Source organism: Conger conger, chromosome 7 (assembly GCF_963514075.1).
Source record: "Conger conger chromosome 7, fConCon1.1, whole genome shotgun sequence".
Taxonomy (NCBI): Eukaryota; Metazoa; Chordata; class Actinopteri; order Anguilliformes; family Congridae; genus Conger; species Conger conger.
This window is the reverse complement of record NC_083766.1, coordinates 40,319,041-40,344,595: the sequence shown is the minus strand read 5'-3', so window position 1 is coordinate 40,344,595 and position 25,555 is coordinate 40,319,041. Positions and strand designations below refer to the sequence as shown.

Genomic DNA, 25,555 nt, shown 5'->3' with positions numbered 1-25,555 from the left:
TCAGCCTTAGAGATAGGGTGAGGAGCTCGGACATCCGGAGGGAGCTCGGAGTAGAGCCGCTGCTCCTTCGCGTCGAAAGGAGCCAATTGAGGTGGTTCGGGCATCTGATCAGGATGTCTCCCGGGCGCCTCCCTTTGGAGGTTTTCCGGGCTCGTCCAACTGGGCGGATACCCCTCGGGATATCTCTCCTGGCCAGGGAACGCCTCGGGATCCCCCAGGAGGAGCTAGAATGCGTTGCTGGGGAGAGGGACGCCTGGAATACCCGGCTTTGCCTACTGCCACCGCGACCTGACTCCGGATAAGCGGGTGATGATGGATGGATGGATGGATGGGAGACTGGGAGCGTGATTAAGATCTGAAAAATAGCAAGATGCTAAAATCTCATTAAAATATGGGAGGAGATATGCAATGAGGCTAAAATATTTATTGGCCATTTGGTCATCAAGGACCCTGTCCCAATAGCTCAGAGTCAATCCTCACATAGGAATATATGCATGGCTGTGGGAGCTAGTGCTGCAGAACCCCCTGACTAGTTGATGACAAGTTTTTTTGTCCGGGAATGACATTGTAAAGTTTTTAATGAATGTTTTTATTGGCCTAAACATTGTATATTTTGGCGGCATAATATGCAATACTGAATAATTGAATAATCATGTCCAAATACTACAGCTAATCTCCATAGGCTATGCAGGTTACATTGGGCCTTTTCCTTTTCTTGCTCCTGACCCAGAAATGTATTGAGGATTCTTTAAGGACATTCCAACCCCTTAAATGTTCCTTCTAGGAGCTAGAAGTAGAAGTTAGGAACTCCCAATCTTTCCTTTGAGCAAGAAAACATCAGCACATCCTTTGCGTAAGTTTTTTTTTCTCGGAAAGCCTGACGTATAAATGATCAACCTATGGCCCTATCTGCTACACCTCTGCCTGAACTGACGTTTGAAGGAGCAAGAGCATTCCATTTGCCTAATTCATGTTTTCTTGATTTCCTCATCTTTACTTCTTTTTCTTTCATCTTTTCCTAGCCTCTCCCAATGGGTGGAGCTAGGGGCAAGAAAATTAGGAGGAAAAAAAAGAAAAATAACGGATTGGAACGAGCTTGTTGACTATACTTCACGTTTCCTGTTGCTGCTTTTCCAGTTAATTCAGATTAAATAAGTGTCAGGGCTCATTGTTTATTTTTGCATCTATTCCAAGCTCCACTCATCGAAAAATCAAGAATTAGGCCAATGGAGTATCCTATTGCTCCTTTGAACGTCAGTTACAGATGTGGCAGATGGGGAGAGGTAGATCCACAGGTCAATCATTTATACGTCAGGCTTTCCAGAAAATTCTTCCACAAAGGATGCGCTGATCTTTTCTTGCTCAACTTCTACTTCTAGCTAGCAGACCTTGATCAATTTCCGGGTCAGGAGCAAGTAGAAGAAAAAAGATAAGCAATTGGAATGAGCCCTCACGCACCCCTGGGCTAAAGGCAGATCATCTTTAATGTTTAACACCCACTGTCCAGCAGCCTCCCAGACTGCTTCTTCTCTGTAAAGCACCATGGTTTTCTGGCCACCAGCTCCAGGAGGGTATCCATCAGGAAGACATCCATCAGCCTGCTGCTGGCGTACTGCCTGACCTGCAGTGTGAAAACAGGTTTGAAGGAGAACCGCAAGTGGAGTATACTCTCCACATACAGTGATCAAACAAAGGAACACATAATGTAGAGGCCATCAGTCTATTCTCAGCAACTTTGTGCAGACTAGAGAGTATCCAGCACAAGTCATTACATACTACAAACTAGAGTATCTAGTACTGCTTCAAGCCTGAACTTTAACACCTGTCGTGTCTCTAGTTCTGCTACATGACCTGGCAAACCATTTGATATATTTATTTGAAATTATAAATTTGAGTAGAATTGACCTTCTGTTCATTTTCACCTATGCCCCTTGTTCTACTGACAGATCCCAACCTGAAAAATCTATTGTATTTCACTTTGTAAATCAATTTGATGAATTTCCTAAATCTCAGACAAATCTTCTTAGTCTCCTTTTTTACTAAACTTGGAACCAATTTAGGTGCTTCTGTTTATTTTTGCCAGACCCTGAGGGCTTAATAATTAAAATAACCAATATTAATGATTAAACATACCGATAACCTGAAGGTTGGAAGTTCTTCGAAAGACTGCTTTAACTCGGCTCTCATGTCTATGTGACACCAAAACGGACACCGGGTTTAATAAAATATATTTATTAAACAAACGTACAAACACAGAACAGAAACTAACGGGAAGTTAGTAGGGTATGTGAGCGTGTGCGCGTGCAAGCGCGTGTGTCCTTCGAACAAAGGAAAGGTAAAAGAGGGAGTGTTACTGTTAGCTGGGGAAAGAGAGACTACTTGCATAGTTTTACTCTAATCACATACGCGAAAGACGGCGAATCAATTCAGGTATATATGTGGCTAACAAAAATACATTCAAACGGTAACACAGACAAATAGAAAAAACACATTCACAATATCAGTCAAAACTAAGCTAAACACTGGCTATGCCTGAATGTTTGTTGTTGAGTCTTACTGAGTCCATACGCATTGCTGAATCCAAAAGACGTGCTGTCCTTATAGGAGCTGCGATGGTGCGGTGAATGATGTCCTGGAGAGGTGCGCAGAGCTGGGATGTTCCTGTGGGCTGCGCGTTGTCGTCTGGTCTGTTCGGTTCTGGAAAAATGTGTCCGCTGGTTCTTTTTCTGTCTGTAAAAGTTTGTTGCTGTTGTTCGTTGGTGAGCTTTGCAGGAGTAAACTGATGTAGCGTTCCGCGTACACCAGTTTCCACTCGCTATAGGCCACTACCACGAGGTAACTGGGTGTGTCCGTAGGCCTGGTAGTGCGCTGTGCAGCATTCAGCCTCTGTCCCGAGTCTCGGAGCAGATGAGCTGAAGCGAATGGCCAAAAAGGGTGTGAATGAAAGGGAATGAATAGGAGACAAGAAGAGAGAGACAGAGAGGGATCCTGAGAACGTCTTGCTCTTATACGGGAAAGTTGCTCCCGCCATTGACGTAATCATCGGGACAAAGCACATGTGGACCGGATGGGCAAACTCCCATCCAAACTCGCCAGCAACCCCGCCAAGGTAAAGAGCTGGTCCACTGTTTCATGACCAGGACGGAAGCCACATTGCTCCTCCTGAATCCGTCGGTCGGAGCCTCCTTTCCAGCACCCTAGGGTAAACTTTCACGGGGAGGCTGAGGAGTGTGATACCCCAATAATTGGAGCACACCCTCCGGTCCCCCTTTTTTTATATATGTCCCAATTTCAATTGTGGTTCCAAAATTATTGAATAGGGGTGACGTAATTGACAAATACTCGAACAGTCAAACGTAAAATCTCAGTCCGGTCAGTAAAAATACCCATTGGGAAAACATAAAGTTACTGCTATTTATTGGTTATTTGCAGCCTTATCCAGCATATACCTTGCAGTACTGAGCAATAGTAATGATGTGAAGACTTTTGGTTATGAAGCAATTGCACACAACTTGCAACTTTGTATACTTGAAAACCAGGGATTTTACATTGATAGGTTGGGTACCTGCATCAAAGGCACAGTCCTGTCTGTCATCAGACAATTTAGCAATGACAATCTCATTCTTTTGGCTGGGTTTCACGAGTCATTTCATGTTGATAAATTCTGTAGATTCTGCTTAGCCAGCCATAATGCTATTCACCGTCTCTCTTTTGAGGGATTGCTTTGTTTCCACTGAGAACCAAAATATTGCACACTGAAGCTGTTCAGAGAGTAAAAGAGAACACATTTCTTGTTGTTGATGGAGTGAAAAGGGAATGTGTCCTAAACAAACTAACCTACTTTCACTGTGTAACAGATTTTCCACCTGACTTCTTACAAGACTTATTGGAAGGAATAGTACCTGTGGAGTTGTGTTTGTTTTTAAAGATATTGATTGACAAGAAGTTACCTGAGAGGAATTGAATACAGCCATTCAGTGTTTTCTCTATACATTCTCAGATAAGACAAATAGGCTTTTAGACTAAAAGGAACTGTTTGTGGGAACGGCCATGAAAATGGGTTACCTTTGAAGCTGTTACCCTTGCTTACTGGAAATAAAATACCAGAGAATGACACGACTTGGGGTATCATCTTGGATATTAAAGACATTCTAGCATTGCCCACGTTCACTGAGGAAAAGCTGTTTTACCTTGAAGCCAGAATCTTTGAACACCACAAACTCCTACAGTTTAAAGTTTTTTCTGAGTTTAAGCTGACACAAAAACATAATTCTTTAGAGCATTATCCCCATCGAGTTCTTTGCTTTGGGCTTTTGCTTGACTTTTTTTTTTTTTTTCCAGATTTTTCCCTTTTTCTCCCAATTTGGTAGCCAATTGTACCTCGTCTGATTCAATTGGAGGTAGTCGTATTAGATGTACCGCCCGTACCCCGTCCCTCGTCCCTCGGCGGCCCGAATGAGAGCGACACGCCTTCTTCAAGCCGTCTCGTCTCGTGCCTGTTGCCGTGATTCCGAGGCGCCCGAGGTGCTTATTGTGCGGCGATCTAATAACCCTGCCAAGTCCCTCCCTCTGGAGCAGCGAGCCAATTATTGCTGCCTCACGTGAGCCGGCCAAACTTGGCTTTTGGCAGGACCGAGAATCGAACCCCGGTCCCCGAACCCCGGTCCCCGGTGTGCAACTGCAGCAAACTGCAACCGCAAGTCTGCTGCGTCTTAGCCTGTTGCGCCACCGCGGCTCCAGGACTTTTGCTTGACTTTTGGACAATTAGATTTGAGGCCAAGCATAGGTTTTTTTTAAGAAGGTTGTTAATAATTTCAAATATATACTCCTAACTTTAGCCTCCAGGCACCAGCTCATGTTGGCATATTATATAGGCATGCCTAACCGGTTCAAACCAGCATAAGTTGGAGAAATATCAACTGTCTGCTCTGAGTTTTTGGAACACTCTGTCAAAGATCCTATCAAGAAGGAAATTCAGAAATGTGACTGCGGTTTCTCTTGCAAAAACTGTCTTCTTACACGGAACTCGGTACACACAAGGAATGTTTACATCAACTGGAAGCACAAGTGGACTTACTGATTTTGGGAGAATTGTTAATGTGCTAATTGTTGAAAACGAGCCCTGTTTTGTTGTGGAACCCAACACACCTTGGTACACAGAGCACTTGAGATGTTATGAGGTCTGCAAAAACCACTGCAAAACTGCTTGTAGTCCAACGACTTCTTCCCCCTGTCAGCGTATATGGTTCAAGACAGTTCTGGTCTATCCTAAAGCATTTCTGCTGCATTGAGGTGGGTTACCTCTCTTACAGTTTTTAACAACCAACATTATGACCTTTTTAAATGTATGAAAGATACATTTCATACAAATGTATGAAAGATGCATTAAAAAAAAGATACGTTGTTTTCGGAGAAGTTCTAAATTTTAAAACTACCTTCAGAAAGTGTGTGGATCACTGTGCACAACCAGTGGAAGACAGAAGAAGACATGTATGTTCAGCGGTTATAGTTCCAACCATCTAACCTCCTCGAAAACAACATCTCTCGTTTAAATTTTTTCCAGTATGTGTATTTCAAATACACGAAACCTTGTTTAAGTAAAACAGCTTTGGAGTTGCTCTAAGGTATATTTGTTCACTTTGAAAGAGGTAGTCTACTGGCTCCTATTCACCTTATTTTCAAACTTCTATATTCGGTGGGCTCTCTTTCCGATTTTTTGTGGGGAACTTCCGGTCGATGCGCTGTTCGCTAGCTTGTCGCTAGCTAACATTCGTTACTAGTGCAAGATGTTGCGGGAACATAGTGACAATTATCTGTCAAACACGAATGGTAAATTTGTCCCACATCCGCGAACCATTCATGAGTGGGAGGACGATATGAAGAAATGGCCAGAAATACTGTAGGAAGACATCGTCAATTATTTTGCCTTTTCCCTCTTGGTGTGGATGGAACTACAGAAATGAGGAACTACAAATCCACGGAGGCATACCAGTACGTCCACAGCGGCGAAGTTGGGTAGGTGCTGTCTTGAAGATGACAACTTGGTGTTCCAGATGTCATGTCCAGTCAGAGTAAAAAACACCACCTTTCTGCCTGGGTTCTGGTGTCCTCTGTTGGCACTGTGGAGACTGCAGGGTGCACCTGTGTTGCAGGGCGGGGGAAGTCATGCAGCAACGATACTATGGAAGGTAGGTTACTGTGATCAGCTAGCTAGCCAACTAGATGCCTTCTTGTTTATCATAACCTTGCCCGTTTTGGCTCTTTGTTTTGGAAAACCAGATTATAGTCAGTCACCATAAGCTAGCTACCCAGCTAGCTGTGATGATACCATACCACTGGAACTAATTAACATGCACTATGTCTAGCAAGTAAACACCTATCTAGCTGCAGTTTTTGGATACTGACAGATGTAGCAAACATACTAGCTAACCAAAACGTTACATGGTGCCATGCCATTGAAATAGCCAACGTTAGCTATGCAAGCTCATTCTCTGTGATGTTATACATTTGCTAAGAGCATTTAATGTGAAATACTGTTAATGTGAATGGCTAACATACATTCGTGATTCAACAGAAAGTGCCTCCAGTCCAGAAAAGTGCCTGCAGTCTAGATAAGTATAATGTCAAATCTTGTATGATAGGCTCTCGTAGTTGGCAGGTCATACTTGCATGACATGCTATGACCACCAATAATACAACAGATGGCCCATGGTTTCAGTGGCTCAATGTGTACTGTATTAATCAAATCTCAAATGGCACAAAAATCAGTCCAAAGTCAAGGTGAGTTTTACAACCAAATAGGAAATTACCAATAAGGAAAAGGGGATCTGTGTGATACCATACATGTAAACAAGTATTCTGTACTTGGTAACACTTTATATCAAGGTACAAGCATATTATCATCATAATTCATGTACAACAACTTCCTTACTATCAATAAGAAACTAGTTAATGGTGAATATGTGTACCTTAATATAAAGTGTAACCCTGTACTTATTTGCATTGACTATTCTCACTGTAGTTTCTTTTTGTTGAAGGTGAAGAGTGCTGGGTCTCAAGGATTGACAGGGGTGTCCTGTACTGATGAGCAATGCCAGTGGAACTCAGGGACGCTGCAAAATCTAGCCCCAAAAAGGTTAAGTGAAATTAGCTTCAGGGTTCACAAGCCAAGTGACGAGTTCTCTGACTGCACCCCAGCCACTTCTCCATCCCTACCAACAACCCTTGTGTACTACTCCCATGATGCGCTGACGAAGAGTTTGGACGGGGCCTATGTTCCAGTAGGGAGCGTTCTGCGTGTCAAGTGTGTCAATACCAAACCTGCCAATCCAGTTCCTGCAGCAGCCACACAGCTCCAGCAGCCTCATGGTGAACACAGCATCAACATGCAGTGCTCGTCATTTTATGATGTTTATGTTAAACTAGATGAGTGTAAATATGCCAGCTTGGAGGAGGTCACTAAAGGTCACAGAGTGCCTCATATGTATGGTATGACGCACGTACGCTTCGCTTCACTGCAAGCTCAGCAAAGAAGGCTCCTGTACGCACCTCAATAAATCCTGACAATTTTGTGCGGGAGCATCTCTTCCCTGGTTTCCATGGCAACTCGGCAACCAAGAATGGCAGCGACCATGAGCAGGTTGCCTACAAATGGATGGAGAGCTGTGGGTTTAGCCTGGGAAGTAGAGGCACAGTAGTGAGTGCCAAGGATCCATGGCTTTCTGCAAGCCCAGATGGAGTGTTGGTTAACTCTCATGAACTGTTAGAAATCAAATGTCCTATTCTGAAGAGTCTCTGAAGGGTGATCCTTTTTATTCTTGCCCTCACAGCACTAAGCAGTATGTTTAACCATTTTATGTATTTATTTTGTACCCATTACCAGACTTGATGGTCAATTTACATCTGTGTCTTCAGAATTGACAGTTCTGTGGCTTTTCCCATGCTGATGGTTGACAAGGGAATTGTGCATGCTTGTTACCTCATATCCTATAGTGAAATAGGAAATGATGGAATGACGCAATATAGTTGTATAGACTGTGATGAACAATTAAAGTAAAATTGTATTGCCAATTTCACTTTGTTTGATTTTATTTGCATTAATTGTTAGGGGTGCCAATAATTATGGCACCCGTGTTTTCAGAAGAAATGAGATTACTAAACAAAAACCATTGAAACATAACAGTAAATGTATTGAAATAAAAGTATATATTTTATCCATATGTGTGAACATAGAGTATTGTCCTTTTTGTTTAACATATGCAGCCTTTTTTCTCCATTTTTATGCCTTGTAGATATAGAAATTATATATGGAACCGTAGTTACAACTCTAAGTGCCAAAAATACAACTACTGAAAGGCCAGAGTCATGTAAATCATGATCAAAGCTGGCAAACACTAGTAAATGAGGCCAGCCGTGGTAAAAGCCAGCCATTGATTTCCCAAGGATGGTATTGGATTTGCAACTCACTTGGCTGGTCACTCGCATATCACATGCTTAGCTTAGCAAATACAGTGAGAAGCTAGCATCAGTAAGGGATTTTGCGAGGGTCTGAAATGTTCTAAATAAAGGTTCCAAGGATAAAACCAATATTATGTTAAATATAATGGAATTCATTAAGCTATAATTGAATGAACATTTTCCCACAAATATAAACAATTGCTTTTCTGCTTGAACAATATTATAACTTAAATTTTAGTGGTTTGACCAAGCGCCTCTGCCATTGAGTCTTTGTTCACGAGTAGGGATGTTCCTATGCTCTCTATGAAACAAAAGAAACACAACTCTAGTTCTTGCTTGTGCAATATATAGTACTGTCCAAAAATGTGGTCAAAAAGCCTTTTACAATTAATATATAAGTGAACAGAAGCGAGCCTGCCCTCTAAATGGTATAAAATTAACATTCTTGGGTGTCTCGGTGGCGCAGCCTGTAGAGCACTGACTGCATGCTCATTGCGAGCCGCAACGTCGGTGTTTCGAATCCGACCATCTGACATTTGTTGCATGTCTTCCCCTCTCTCTCGCTCCAATTTTTCCTGTCTCTCTATACTATACTGTCCAATAAAGCTATATAATATAAAAAAGAAAAGGGCCCTGTGCAAAAGTTTGGGAGCCCTGTCAGTTAGGACTTTGCAATTCCTCCTTCCTGTAGCCAGCTAGCACTTCCTGTTGCCAGCAAAGAGTCTTTCAATTCTTGCTTTTGGAATTCTTGCCCATTCTTCCTGCCAGAACACCTCTAGCTCCGAAATCTCTGTCTTTCCTGGAGGTACTTCATGGTTGATTACAAGGTATGCTTTGGATCATTGTCTTGCTGGAATACCCAACCGCTCTTCAACTTCAATGTCTGGACTGACCTTTAAACATATTTGGTTTGCTACTCTTTTTTGCAGCTCTTTTGCAGTGATGTGTGGGTTCTTCTGACCATTTCTCGGACCATTCTGTCTGAGATCTTTCTTGATCTTCCAGACCGTGCCTTGACTTCAACTGTAGCAGTTTGCAAACAATAAAGCATACTCTCCACATTATGAAATCAAACTCCTTCAGTTTACACCTTAAATGAGCTATTAATGGATTTTAAGGGAAAATATGCACAGTTTGACTTTTTATGGTTATTGGAACAAAAGAAGACATTAATATTGTGGGGTAAAGTAAGTACATTATAAGGTGTCCAGCAACTGAAATACAGGGTTTTTTACTTAATTGTTACAATTAAGGGACTCGCACCCAGGGATAAAATTAAAGGTCCTTATTTTTTACTAGGAATGTGCATTTCTGAAAGAAAATGCGGAGTTGGATCACGGCAAAACAGTTGATTATTGCTACTACTGCTAAACCGAGGGTGTACCTGGTGTTTGGAAGGTAGTTGCTAGGATGTTGCAAAATTGTTGCTAGGGTGTAGCTATGGTGTTACTTGGGGGTTGCTAGGTTTTGATAACAGCCAATCAGAGAAGTTGGAAGGACTAGAGAGCCTGATGAGCGTTCAAGATGGCAAAGCAAAAATGGCTGCTGATGGGGACAATGCAGAGAGAACAATTATTTGACTGTTATAATAATCTTTAATTAATATAATATTTGTTCTTATCTCAAAAAATAAATCACAGGTAAATATGAATCAGCTGGCATGCATTGTTAGACCTCAGTCACATCCATTTGTATTAAAAAGGAATTGGTGGTGAACTAAAACTAAAAGGAATGTTCACTCAAAGTTGTAACCGTTTGCTGAAAAAAAAAAGTTTATTGTCTTGAGCGTATGCCTGGTGACAACAACAGCTGGAGAGGCAGCAGTTCAGCAACCAGAGGCCATTGGAACATTCCACTATTCATCCTCTATGGGATTTCCCCCTGGAAAACCTTAAATATCTTGAGAAATAATGGTAATATAGAAAGAAGAATAATTAACCCGTTAAGCCTTTACCCCCCCCCCCCCCAGGCCTGTTTTCAATACTGTTAAATAAAGCTGTTTCCCTGTAACAGAGACATGGATGATGGCTGATTTGAAGGGCACATCAAGTACTAAAATATAAAAACCAAAGAAACACATGAGAAAGTATGCTTCGTACACACATAGTCTTCATAAAAAGCAAAAATGTAATATATTGACGTGCTAATATTTATCACACTAAATCTAAATCTGCGAGGGACATAATTATTGCATACAGTTCATGCCCAACATGTCCACCACTAGAAAGAAAGTGTAGATATCTAAAAGCAGTAACATTTTGCAAGTGTTTTTCCAAGATGAGGCACTTTTGGTATCCAAAACCTCTTCAAATGGTATATTTTGGATAATGTTTGAAGAAGTTCTCTCTACCTTAAAACCAAATTTTCTTCTTTCACTCAAAATGGCTTATTTATGACAAATACTATAAGAAAATCAATTCAAATATGTTTAGTGGGTCTGTCACAACCTTGGCCAAGAGCCATTCTGTTGGATGTCCAATTTGTTTGTCACAACATGTGAATCATGAATGAAGTAAAACAACTTAATCTTGAATCAAACAGCTAAAAATGTCATTGTAGGACAGGAATAAATGTTTGACTTTGCAGTTCTTTTATATGCATAGAACAGGTCACGTTCAGTAGCATACTCTTATTTCATATTTCATTAAAACATTCATTTTAGATGAAGTAAGAATGTGCTAGTATAAAAAAAGAAAGTTGACGTTGTCTAACTGCACTTACTGTAGCTCTGATAGACATTTTCAGTTACTCTAGAGGGCGCCATCACAAGTTCTATGAAAGAGACATTTCATTCAGCGCGGCTTGTGCAACAGAACAGCCTGAAAGTACTGTAAGCAATGTTAATTAGCTAAAGAAATCTTAAACTACTCGTGTAACTAGAAAACCACAATCATAATGTATACAGGACCAGTCAAAAGTTGGACACACCTTGGACTAGATTCAGCTGTAAATTACGCCAAAACAGTATGGAACACATTTGTTGGCTAAATGGCTTTATGTCATCAAGGGTCCAAGGTATCAGATGAGCCTCAAACCATCCTGCGGCTGCCAGATATGCCGGAGATACTACAAAGGACATTTATCCTGACAAATTTTTCAGTTGAACTCAATGGAAGAATTATTCAGGAGAAACAATCCTTGAAGTATCTACTGTATATCTAGTAGCAGCACGGTTGTTTGAGGCTGGTTTGATACCTTGGACCCTTGATGACTTGTGTTTTATACTGTATCAGCATAATTTACAGCCAAATCTAGTCCCACCCCCCATTGAGATCAAATGCAAAGAGTTATAGTATCGCTTGTAGGACAACAAGATATTACATTATTGGCATTTGGCAGACGCTCTTATCCAGAGCGACATACAGTTGATTAGAGTAAGCAGGACAATCCTCCCCTGGAGCAATTCAGGGTTAAGGGCCTTGCTCAAGGGCCCAACGGCTGTGCGGATCTTATTGTGGCTACACTGGGATTAGAACCACCGACCTTGTGTGTCCCAGTCATTTACCTTAACCACTATGCTACAGGCCGCCAGACTCTGGTGATGTTGATAGGTCACATACATCAGGAAGTCATGGTATGCAATGAATATGCAACCAAATACATGACTATTTTATTTGACATTATGTCAATTTGTCTCAAACATTGAAATGGGGAGCTATGTCTAAAAAGTGCTGTAATTACTACATGGTACAACCAAAATGTATAAAAACATAGTTTAATAAAATATGGGAATCTGCACTTTGCCCACATATGAATTGCTTGATTACAAACAGTGGAAATAAGACATTAATGAAAAAAGCCAGAAAAGGGCTTTGTGTGTCCAAACCTTTGAGTGGTACTCTGTATATCTTTTCAGACAAAAAAATATTATTGTCACTTCTATCATTTCTACTATCACTTCTATCATTTAGCTACATTTATTTGTCTGAAAGGTCACAGAAATATAAATTATGATTTTGGCATCCTCTCAGGTTTATGTTAGCCAACTTTAGGCTGCTAACATTACTTAGCTTGGTAATTGGAACAAATAACATTATAGTTAGCTAGCTAGCTGATGTTAGCCATCGAAATAGAAAGCTAGTGTAAAGGTATATAATATATATATATAGCGCTAGCTAACACATTATGTAACTTTACATTACATTATTGGCATTTGGCAGACGCTCTTATCCAGAGCGACGTACAGTTGATTAGACTAAGCAGGAGACAATCCTCCCCTGGAGCAATGCAGGGTTAAGGGCCTTGCTCAAGGGCCCAACGGCTGTGCGGCTCTTCTTGTGGCTAGCCCGGGATTAGAACCACCGACCTTCCGTGTCCCAGTCATTTACCTTAACCACTACACTACAGGCTGCCCCCTACTTCCAGTTTAACTTTGGTTTTTGTGCGTGTGTAGTCTTAATTCCCTCAATTTTCATAAAACGTGCTTGGTACGTACTTTTTCACATAAGTGATCCACTTCAGCATAGAGTGACATGGTATTGGTCTTCCCTTGTGACAGTATGGTGGGGAAGTGTTCTCCAGTGGGTTGGTAGCATTTTCTCCTGGATTAGTTAAGTATCATTTGTTTGTGCTGTTTCTAATTAAGTTTAGTTGTCACTATAGTGTTGTTCTGCTGTTTGTTTGTTTGTTAGTTAGTGCAAGTGGTGTTTATTTAGATTACAGTGAAACTGGGTTGTGTGTTTGTTTCTCTCAGGTGAGCTAGGCTATTGAGTTAGGCTATTGTTTTCACTGGCTGGCAGGCCACAGCTTTTATTGTAGGAGGAGCCAATAGTTTGCACCCTGTTCAGGGTATAATTACTGGCACAGCTGAACTCACTTCAGTGTGCATTAGTGTTCTCCAGTGGGTGGGTAGCATTTTCTGTGATTCAGCGTCAGCTAGTGGTTTAAGCAGTTGTGTAGCGCACCAGCAGCAGCTAGGTGCGGCAGCCTCGTCTACTTTCCTTGGCGTACAAAGTCGTGGGTGTCTATCTACGGGTGTCTGAGAGCCTGATATGAGTGTTTCTGTTTTTGCTGCCTGCCCTCACTTCACTGCGTAGGATTCCTCTTGTCCTCCCTAGTTCCCTCCATGTGTTTCCTTCCCATTCCTGTCCTCTCTCCTCTATCCAGGTCCCAGTCAGGTAGGAGGTTTGCGTCCCGCAAACATGGCCATAATATCCATCCATCCATCCATCCATCCATCCATCATCTGAACCCGCTTATCCTGAACAGGGTCGCAGGGGGGCTGGAGCCTATCCCAGCATACATTGGGCGAAAGGCAGGAATACACCCTGGACAGGTCGCCAGTCCATCGCAGGGCACACACACCATTCACTCACACACCCATACCTACGGGCAATTTAGACTCTCCAATCAGCCTAACGTGCATGTTTTTGGACTGTGGGAGGAAACCGGAGTACCCGGAGGAAACCCACGCAGACACGGGGAGAACATGCAAACTCCGCACAGAGAGGCCCCGGCCGACGGGGATTCAAACCCAGGACGTCCTTGCTGTGAGGCGGCAGTGCTACCCACTGCACCATCCGTGCCGCCTGGCCATAATATCTCAAACCTTATCTTCCCTCCCAGATCTGCTGGTGTTGATCTCTGTGTGGCTGGTGGCCTCTGGAACTGCCAGTCCGCCGTCCAGAAAGCAGACTTCATATCAGCCTATGCCTCCCACCTCAACCTTGACTTAACTGAAACGCGGCTCTCACCAGAGAACACGGCCACCCCGGCTGCCCTTTCCTCTGCCTTCTCTTTTTCCCACACACCCAGAACCTCTGGCAGAGGAGGTGGCACAGGTCTCCTAATCTCATCCTCATGGAGATCTAGTGTCTTCTCCTCATCCTTCTCCTCTTTTGAATTTCATGCGGTTTCTGTTACTTTCCCATGCAATCTCTTTATTATTGTTGTTTATCGCCCCCCAGGTCCTCTGGGGAGCTTCTTGGATGAGATGGACATCCTCCTTAGCTCCTCACCAGTCAATGATACTCCCCTCATCCTCCTGGGTGACTTCAATCTCCACCCAGTCTACCTTTCTCTCCCTCCTTTCTCCTTTTGACCTTACCCTCACACTTTCCCCTCCCACCCACAAAGCAGGCAACCTTCTTGACCTCATCTTCACAACAACCAACCTCTCTGTAACACCACTCCATATATCTGACCACTCCTTCATCTCTTTTTCTCACCCATCCATCTCTCCCACCATCCACTGTCACCTGTCGGCGGAACCTACGCCACCTGTCTACCTCCACCCTCTCATCTACAATCCTCTCCTCTCTACCATCCGTGGAGTCTTTCTCTCGACTGTCTCCCGATGATGCTGCTACAACTCTCATGTCCTCCCTCTCATCTTCTTTTGACTCTCTGTGTCCCCTCACCACCAAATTAGCTTGGGCCTCCCCTCCCAGTCCTTGGCTTTCTGATGCTCTACGAGCTGTCAGAACCAAACTGCAGGCAGCGGAGAGAAAATGGAAAAGGTCCTGTCTCCCCAGTGATATGGCTTCCTTCCATGCCCTCTTATCATCTTTCCATTCCTCTGTCTCTCTAGCTAAATCTTCCTTTTTTCACTCGAAAATTAACGCGGCCACCTCTAATCCCCGCAAACTGTTTTCAACCTTCTCCTCTCTTCTGGCCCCCCCTCCCCCCTCACCTCCCTCATCACTCACACCTGATGACTTTGTCTCCTTCTTTGAAAAGAAGGTCGACACCATTCGCAATTCCTTCTCCCAACCCTCTCCCCCTGCTGACCCTCCTACCTTCCCCAACTCCCTAGCCTCCTTTTCTCCCCTCTCTGACTCCGACACATTGAAACTCCTTACATCCCACCGCCTGACCACCTGTCCTCTTGACCCAATCCCCTCTCCCCTTCTACAATCTATCTCTAATGACATTCTCCCTTTTCTCTCCTCTCTAATCAACACCTCCCTCTCTTCCGGCACCATGCCCTCTTCCCTGAAGAGGGCCAGAGTCACTCCCCTGCTCAAAAAACCTACTCTTGACCCCTCTTCTCTGAACAACTACCTACCCGTCTCTCTTCTTCCCTTTCTATCTAAAACTCTGGAAGGGGCGGTCTGCTCCCAACTGTCCACTTATCTTCTTCACAACAATCTCCACGATCCCAACCAGTCCGGCTTCAAGAGTGGCCACTCCACTGAGACCACCCTACTTGCGGTCACTGAGGCACTCCACTCTGCTAAAGCCAAATCCCTCTCCTCTGTCCTCATCTTCCTCGACCTGTCAGCCGCCTTCGATACAGTCAACCATGAGATTCTGCTCTCATCGCTGTCTGGGATGGGTGTCACAGGGTCTGCACTTGCTTGGTTTTCCTCCTACCTCTCTGGTCGTTCCTACCAGGTGACTTGGAGGGGCTCAGTCTCTGACCCTCACCCCCTACAAACTGGAGTCCTGCAGGGCTCAGTTCGTGGTCCTCTCCTCTTCTCGCTATACACCATGTCTCTTGGTTCTGTTATCTCTTCCCATGGCTTTTCTTACCACTCTTATGCCGATGACACCCAACTCTTTATTTTCTTCCCCCCCGATACCCAGGTCACCACACAGATCTCTGCCTGCTTGGCCGATATCTCTGTGTAGATGACTTCCCACCACCAGAAGCTTAACCTTGCCAAAACTGAGCTTCTCTATATCCCTGCTAAGTCCTCTCCGACAATCGACCTCTCACTCACTGTTGAGGACTTTGTAGTTTCCTCCTCCCGTACAGCAAAGAATCTTGGGGTGACTCTTGATAACTGCCTCACACTGGCTCCACAAGTATCCTCCACTGCCAGAACCTGCAGGTTCTTTCTGTGCAATATACGCTATATCCGTCATCTCCTGACAGAGAAAGCCACCCAGCTCCTAGTCCAGGCACTCGTCATTTCCCGCCTGAATTACTGCAACTCCCACCTAGCCGGTCTCCCAGCTTGTGCCATCAAGCCCCTCCAGCTGGTCCAGAATGCTGCAGCCCGCCTGATCACCAGTGAGCCCAGGTCAGCTCATGTCACCCCGCTCCTCATTGGCCTCTACTGGCTTCCTATTGCCGCACACATCCGATTCAAGGCCCTAGTGTTGGCATTTCAGGCTGCTAAGGGGACTGCCCCACCTTATATACACTCTTTAATCACTCCCTACTCCCCAGCTAGACCACTCCGGTCTGCCAGCTCTGGTCGCCTTATGGTTCCCTCTCTACGAGCACCTGGCAGTCGAGCTGCACGTTCACGCCTGTTTTCTGTGCCTCATTGGTGGAATGACTTGCCTACCACTGTCAGGACAGCAGAATCCCTCCCCCTATTTCGACGCAGACTAAAAACATACCTTTTCAAACTATACCTTAGTCCTCCCTCCTGATTTCCCCCGCCCCCCTTTCTGATATCCCTATCCTTCTTGTCTAATCCCCCCCAAAAAAATAAATAAATTGCACTTCTGATGACTATATGTTTAGAACAACACTTGTGTATTTTACTAGCTATGGATGTGATGCTTTAACTTGTGGAAGAACCTATGCACTTGTAAGACCCTTTGGATTAAAAGCGTCTGCTAAATGACAAAAATGTAAATATAAATCCAAAAACAACTATCTTTTCTGGTTACCAGATTAGCCACTGCAATGTGGCACATTCGTATGAGCCCTTCCTTCGAAAAAAGTAAGAAAAATGTATGATATGAATGCGAAAATGTCCTTGCATGAGGACACAAGCGGATATATGAGTCAAATTAGTCATGCCTTGGCGACTGATTTTTTGTTTTTTTTTGTTTGTGAAACTCAAGAAGTGAATAACGCCTATAGTGTAGTTATTATGTATTATCCCAGTTGGCTGACATGCAAATAGAAAAACAAATCACGCACATCTGCTTGCAGTGGAGATGCTTAAATAAACATCAGAGAGCAGTACTGGTATGTGATCCTAACATACCAGTACTGCTGTACTGGGGTGTTAATGTTGTAACGAGAATATCTTTTGTATGTAATTTATGGTTCTAGGTGGCAGGAAATTGATTTTAATTCTTGAGCAGCTTTTGTGCTTTTAACATATTTTGTGTTCTCAATAGTGACAATTTGTTGCAGAATAAATTGGCTTGACATGCACAATTCACACTGCATGTCAGGACAAAAACTCTCTATAGACCTCTGTGATGCAATTCAAAATGCACTTACACCAAGACCCGATTTGACAGCTGACAATATAATTTTTTAAATGATAATTTTCATGTTTGATGACCGATTAATTACAGGTTCAGAGTCGAGAGAAACTCGACCTGTGGGTGATGCCAATTTGAGTCCCCCCCAAAATACAATGCTGCGTGACGTCAAATCATTTTCTCTACAGATTGACACAAAAATGACACTCTGATGCTGCTCTGCTGTCCCCTTCTGTAGAAAGTAGTCTTTCCCCAGCTAACATCAAATGAAACAGAAAACCACGGTATATCACATTGACAGTTTTATTCTGATTAAGTTGTTTTTGGTTTAACTTCATTTCAAGCACAGTACTGTGCAAAAGTCTTAGGCACCTGTATAACATTCTGTACAGATAAGATTCATTCATTCATTCATTATCCTAAACAGGGTTGCAGGGGGCTGTAGCCTATCCCAGCATACATTGGATGAAAGGCAAGAATACACCCTGGACAGGTCGCCAGTCCATCGCAGGGCACACACACCATTCACTCACACACTCATACCTATGGGCAATTTAGATTCTCCCATCAGCCGACCCAGCATGTCTTGGACTGTGGGAGGAAACCCACGCAAACACGGGGAGAACATGCAAACTCCACACAGAGAGGCTCCAGCCGACGGGGATTCGATCCCAGGACCTCCTTGCTGTGAGGCGGCAGTGCTACCCACTGCACCATCTGTGCCACCCACAGATAAGTTTCTTTCAAAAATAATTCAATGAAAGGTCCTAAATATACATACTATTTTTCATTACATTTGAGTAATTTGACAGAATAGTTCAAAACTGAATCAAATCAATATTTTTTGTGACCACCCTTTGACGTTAAAACTGCATCACTTCTCTGAGATCACTTCTGCCAATGCTGTCTTGCAGTTCTATAAGACAATCAGCAGGGAGGTTGTTCCTAGCATGTTGGAGAACTTGCCACAGTTCTTCTGCAGACTTTGGTTGGCTCCTTGCTTCTGATCTCAGACAGCCTTGATCAGGTTTTTATGTAAAAGGTAGTCAATTGCTTACAGTAATATGTTACTTTTTAAAATTAAATACAAAAATGTCTCTGTAAAATGTAATCTTTTGGAAAATTAATATTTGTAAATCTCAAATGTGTTCTTTTATACTAACACACACAAAAAATAATAAAGTCTAGGGTGCCTAAGACTTCTGCACAGTACTGTACGTCACAATAGAATATATGTCATACCAAATGAAAGAATGAAGCCCCATGAACATATTTTGTATTCATGACATCTTCATAATTTATTTCAGTACAGAGTTATACGTAGTTAAGTAGAGGGTGTGCACTGATGGGGAAAGTTGTCGCATTCAATTTCAAACAAATAAGAACACAACCCCCGTTATTGTCAGTGTTGATCCTCTGCGACCACCAACAATGCCCAAGACAAACAACTGCAGAACATCCCCCCTTACCCCCTCAATAATCAACGAGTCTCTGAATACTGTAGCAGTTGTAGTCTACTATCTAACTGATCTAACAGATTCACAGTTCTGGCAAATATAAATTCCCTGGTCTTGTGCACAAGCATCAGTTTGATGGTCAGACTTAGAGAGCCTGTCTTATAAATTTTTTTTTTTTTTTTTTCAATTTTTCCTTTTGCTCCCAATTTGGTAGCCAATTGTACCCTATCTAATCCAATTAGCGTTAACTGGGGATACACCGCTTACGACCCTGTCCCTTCAGCGGCCCAGAAGGAGAACAACACGCCTTCTTCAAGCCGTCTTCTCACAGCCTGCAACCGCAATTCCGAGGTGCACCGGGGTGCATGCACGCGACGATCCCTACTAGTCCCTGTGAGTCCCTCCACTTCGAGCAGCGAGCCAATTATGCCGCTCCATGAGAGCCGGACAAACTCAGCTTTTTTGACAGGACCAGGAATCAAACCCCAGTCCTCGATGTGCAACTGTAACAAACTGATGCCTGCATCAAGGTCCGTTACATCAAGGCCCCGCAAAAGCCTGTCTTGTGCAGTCCAGGGATTTGCCTGCTGCTCTAACATATATTAATACATTAATTAATTTACAATAACATTACTATTACAAGAAACCTAGTTGCTGATTATACAATACTCAGTGATTTTTGAGCAAGGTCTTTGTGTCAATTTATAGTGGGGAAAAGTTTTCACATGTGAAAACTTGCCCTAATTTCATTGAAACAACTTGCCCCAAACTGACATGTGTGCTAATTATGGCTATATCTCAAGATCAGCTTAAAATAGGATTGCAGCTAGTAGCAATTCTCTCCTCTATCAGTACAAAAATTTAATTTTGAAGATTAATCTTCAACTTACCACACTCTCCCCTACTCCTCTGACCAGGCTACTTAAACCCTCACTTGTAATTATTATGTTGAAAAGTCTTTGTCGGATGCTTTCCTCACAAATCTCCCTTTGCACATTGTAATTACAGTTTTTCAGCTGGATAATGGCTGTCAGTGTGTTACTTTGCTGGTTCCACCTTCCACAAAAGGAAGCTAGTGTCAGGAATAAGCTAGCTATTGCAATGGCGAAGAGTTGAAGAAGCACAAGTACACAAGTGTACTTGAAATTACAAGCCACTCAACCAATCAGTATATCCTTGCTGTAGAGTGCATTTAAAAATCTGTCATGGGCAGGAGATTGTACCTGAGAGAGCTGCTGGACCGTCAGCTGGGACTCACATCTAGCCATCTCTGACAGGGCTACAGCCCTGGCTTCTTCGACAAGGACTTCTGGAAGCAACTCAGCTTCTATGACACCATCCGCAGCCTTCTCCCTCTGTATCTCCTCCACCTTCAACACCCCGCAACCCAAAGAATACAACTCTTTCAATGGCAGCTGAGCTTCCCAGTCTAGCTCACCCAATATAAACAATCATATTCTACCTGCCTTTACTCTTCTGGTGCGTGGAGTTCCCTTATGCAACAAAATTACATTTTCCCCCATATATCAGATCAAGTTTCATTGCCATTCTTCATTCGTCTTTTTTCAATGTTTGTCTTTTTGCTAATGTACAAGACTATATATGTAAACATCTTACAAAAAGATGGTTAAATGAGTAAGTTAGACATCTCTCATGTAGTTGACATTCTTGTTACTATTCATTTACATTTTATGGCATTGTATGCTTTCGCAGTACTGTTTCAGTACTGTTCACACCAATAAATCATATTTTAATTTTAATTTGAAATGTGCATAAGACTTTGCAACTCACCAGTCCATGTAAGAGGAGCTGTACCATCTCAGATATGATATCTGCAGCACATCGCCGAATGGTCACCTCAGCCAAGAAAGAGTCTACAAAGCCTCTGGTGCATCTTTGAATGGTTTCCACAGTGACTTCATGCACCATATCCTGCAACAGGTCATCTAAGAGCCACTCAGCCAGTGGCAAACAGCTTCTCTTGCTTGCAATGCTGCCAATGTAAATGTAAAACATGCTAGAGGTGGGACTTCACCATTCCTGATTCTTGTACTAAACTGTATTTTCTTTGATAAAAACTGGCAGTAATGAAAACATACATTATGGATGCAGTCATGAATTAAAGCCACCAAAATTCAACATACTTTGGTTGTCTCATTTTGGTCTCAAATTCTCCCCTATAAGTCACTCCAGATCTGTCCTATAGAAAGGGATAAAGATTGCAGAAAAGATGTTTGTTAGTGTACTGTGTGAAAACAGTAGGATTTCTGCATTGTCTATGAATTTATGCATTTCCTGCAATGTTGCTTTTTACCTGATAATTTGTACTATTTGGAGGCAGTACAGAATCCAGCCTTCCTGGATTTATGATGACATCATCCTCCAGCTGTTGTTCAGAGACATCTGGGATCTGAACATCATCTCTGTGCCTGTTAATATATATAGAGTTATGGCCAGGGGTGTAGTGGATGGTAACTGCACGTAAACACCATTTACCTACCTTTATTTCACAAATATAATTATGCACCTCTCCTGGAATGTCTAAGCATTGTTTGCAAGTGTTGATAGGCCATCTAGTTTGTTCTAACCTGTTTCCCTTTCACACCGGTCTTTTGTGGACTCACTGGGCACTCATTTGAAATTCTACCCTAAATTCATGACAGTGTTGCGAGCATAGCCCATATCGTGAGCAGCTGCCAATGGCTTAGATTTGGGTTGAATAGGTTTTGGGTCCTGACCACGGGGTTCACGCTCATATCGACCAGCAGGTTACCCATTTCAGAGGTCTGCGTGTCAAGCAATGATGCATTTCAATTGTGATTTCCATTGTTTGAAGCACATATTTTTTAAAAACAAGGAATGTTTCTGTTTAAAAGCAGCCATTGTCACAATTAGTGGCTAGTGCGTGGCTGTGAGACGGGTACTTCATTTCGCTCCATTTATATATGACTATGCCAGCTACATAGTACCACGGACACATAGTAGTTTGTTAGGCCTGACATGGATATAGTTGACCAGCACATAAATAGTATCTGGTTGAATGTATGTATGGCTTTATTCGTTGGTGTGTTGTCTGAATATCATTATCTGTAAATATTACTATAAGTTCCCCACTGGTACTGTGCAACATTTCAAAGTTCTGGATTGACGCTATGTTGTGTTGTGCTAATACCCCTACACCACTAGCTAACATCAGATTTCTTGAAGGTCGATCAACTGTATGTCATCAACATAACTATAAATAGACATTTTATTGTTTGCTACTAAATTGCTGCATTTGATTAGATGCACAACTTTACCCTTCAATAAATTTATGCATCTACTGAAGTGAAGTTCCCTCCTCCCATACGGCCAAGAATTTTGGGGGTGACTCTTGATAACCACCTCACCCTCGCTCCACAAGTATCCTCCACTGCCAGAACCTGCAGGTTCTTCCTCTACAATATACACCATATCCGTCATCTCCTGACGGAGAAAGCCACCCAGCTCCTAGTCCAGGCACTTGTCATTTCCCACCTAGATTACTGCAACTCCCACCTAGCCGGTCTCCCAGCTTGTGCCATCAAGCCCCTCCAGCTGGTCCAGAATGCTGCAGCCCGCCTGATCACCAGTGAGCCCAGGTCAGCTCATGTCACCCCGCTCCTCATTGGCCTCCACTGGCTTCCTATTGCCGCACGCATCTGCTTCAAGGCCCTGGTGTTGGCATTTCAGGCTGCTAAGGGGACTGCCCCACTTTACATACAATCCTTAATCACTCTCTACTCCCCAGCTAGACCACTCCGGTCTGCCAGCTCTGGTCGCCTTATGGTTCCCTCACTACGAACACCTAGCAGTCGAGCTGTATGTTCACGCCTGTTTTCCGTTATGGTTCCTCAGTGGTGGAATGACTTGCCTACCACTGTCAGGACAGCAGAATCCCTCCCCCTATTTCGACACAGACTGAAGACACACCTTTTCAAACTGTATCTTAGTCCTCCCTCCTGATCCCCCCCCCCCCCCCCTTTCTGATATCCCTCTTGTATAACCCCAATTTTTTTTAAAATTTTTACTAGTTATGGAAGTGATACTTTAACTTATGGAAGAACCTATGCACTTAGAAATGATTAGAAGCGTCTGCCAAATGACTAAAATCCATCCATCCACATAAAATATAAAATGTAAATGAAGTTCATGTTTATGCATTAAAAAATATGGGGGAAGCCACACCGATGTACTCAGGGCTGTAGTGGTAAATAAAAAGGTGGGTAAACCCAAGCTCAGCTTAGCTGTTGCATCACAGACCGAGCATGGGAAGAAAATGTAGAATTTTTTTTTCACAATACAACAACATTATTACTACGCTATCCTACACTGAACTGGCTAATTGTGTAATTGTTATCCTATGCATCCTGCCTTGTATCTATCCATCTATTGTGCTTTAGTTCAGTCACAATTGAAATACATCATGGCTTGACACCCACAGACCTCTGAAACGTCTAATGTGCTGGTACGAACATGAACCCTGGGTCAGGACCACAAAACCTATTCAACCCAAAGTTACGCCATTGGCAGCTGCTCACAATATGGTCTATGCTCGCAACATTATCATGAATTTAGGGTACAGGGATAAAAGAAGCACCCAGTGAGTCCACAAAAAAAAGGCACAAAAGGGAACCAGGCTAGAACAAACCAGATAGAAAGAGTAGCCTACAAACATTTGCTTAAATAATGCTTAAGTTAAACATTCCAGGAGAGGTGCGTGACATTATTTCTGGAGAATGGTGCTAAAAACAAAAAACATCCAGTGAGCAGCAGTTCTGTGGGCAAAAATGAATTGTTAATGAGAGAGGTCAGAGGAGAGGGGCCTGACTAGTGACAATAATGCAAATAACCAAGCATTACAACACTGGTATGCAGAAGAGTCTCTGAACCTTTAAGTGGATAGGCTACAGAAACAGAAGTTTATTAGGTATCTAAGAAATACCTAATAAACTGCTCACTGAATGTATATGTCATTGATTGCGTGACTTTACTGAACGAATTTGGAATTATGGGATTGAAAATTCCTCCAAAATGGAAACCACATTCAATACGTGGCGCCATTTAAAAATCTATAAAAAACTTTGACGCACGCTTGAAAGCTTTAACATGATTGGAGGCTGACTTGTCTATTATCGAAATCCGTTTAAACTATTGAAAAGTAACCAGGGACTTTGGACTTATAAGGTGGGACATACCAAGTGTCCAATGAAAATATTGACCTGGCTATCTTCCAGAATTCTGACAGTTCGAACCACAAGCCAACTACCAAGATGACCGCGAGACATTGAACCTCTGCTGGCAGATTCATTGCGACAACTAATGGTGAGGAGGAGCAACTATTCTTAGGCAAATACTGCAAAGAGGGATAACTTCCGAAATTAATTCTGTAGTGTGTTCAAATAAATTAAATATTAATTTACTGACAAATGGAGCAGTATTCGAGATTGTAAACTTTTCACGCGCTAAAAAACCTAGCACTAATGGAAGGCCTCTCATAGAAACTATTTTTGACATATTCAAATTTAATTTTGACCTTGACATTAATGGTAGTAACACGGACAGACTGGCCTATAAAAAAGAAATATTATCAAAAATCATGCGGCAGTACGACAAGCATCGGAGCTTAAAAAGTAGAGAGAGAGAATCGTTTAGTCGCCAGAAATTTGATGCACCCCGTTGGAGTTCAGTTGCGTCATTATCAGATACGCAAACCAGTTTGCCCCAAGACAGGGACACAGCCGATGAAATCCGTCTCATACAGACAACCAAAGAAGTTATCATCGATTTAGGAAATGAACTAAGCAGCTATAAATGCGCTGAACTGGAGTGCAAATTAATGGAAGATAAAATAGAAAGATTAAAATCAGAGCGTAAAGAGAGAGGTCAAATGTTGTTTGCAGCACAGACTGAAATTAAGCATCTAAAAAACAAATTGGGTAACGCAACTGAGAAAATAAATGCATTCAATGTAAGAAATGTAAATAAGAGATTAAAACGTAAGGATGAAAAAATCGATGCCCTGGAAAAACGTGTTGAACTGGACATGATGCGGATGCGCCAAATGGAGAGGGAAAAAAATGAATTAAGTGCTGAAAAAGAGCATTTGGAGAGCATTGATGATCTCCATGAAAAGTTTCACGAACTTAGATGCGCCAACAAACAACAATCTAAGAAAATTACTTACACCAAAAGGAAATTAGAAAAATCCGATTTGCGGGGAAAAATGAGTTCAACCAAGAGGGGCAATTCTGGCAGTCGGAATGCACAGAACTGCGTGATGAAATTGAGTCACTTCAAACAAGAACATAACGTTATTTGAATATGGTAAATATAATGACAAAACTCCTCAGACAATATTGGAATTAACTTCTGCGTTGGGGGTTAGTGCGTCAAAAGCGCCGGAGGTAGTAGACTGCGTGTTGAGCACCGTTGGGGGTGGTACTGTTGATAGATTGCCAAGCGAGTCGTTTTGTAAATATGTTGCATTAGAGGCAAGACGTCTT

At 42.6% G+C, this 25,555-nt stretch overlaps 1 protein-coding gene across 1 annotated transcript in view; it reads right to left on the bottom strand.

Annotated features, from left to right (window-relative positions):
* The window catches only part of LOC133133288 (uncharacterized), a 38,475-nt gene that overhangs the window by 5,093 nt on the left and 7,827 nt on the right, over window positions 1-25,555 (bottom strand). The window contains exons 3-7 of the mRNA XM_061249394.1: window positions 21,346-21,460; window positions 21,176-21,231; window positions 20,823-21,024; window positions 20,255-20,401; window positions 1,501-1,621 (exon numbers count right to left, since the gene is read on the bottom strand). Coding sequence (XP_061105378.1) covers window positions 1,501-1,621; window positions 20,255-20,401; window positions 20,823-21,024; window positions 21,176-21,231; window positions 21,346-21,460 — 641 coding nt within the window. The remainder of the gene's footprint in view (window positions 1-1,500; window positions 1,622-20,254; window positions 20,402-20,822; window positions 21,025-21,175; window positions 21,232-21,345; window positions 21,461-25,555) is intronic.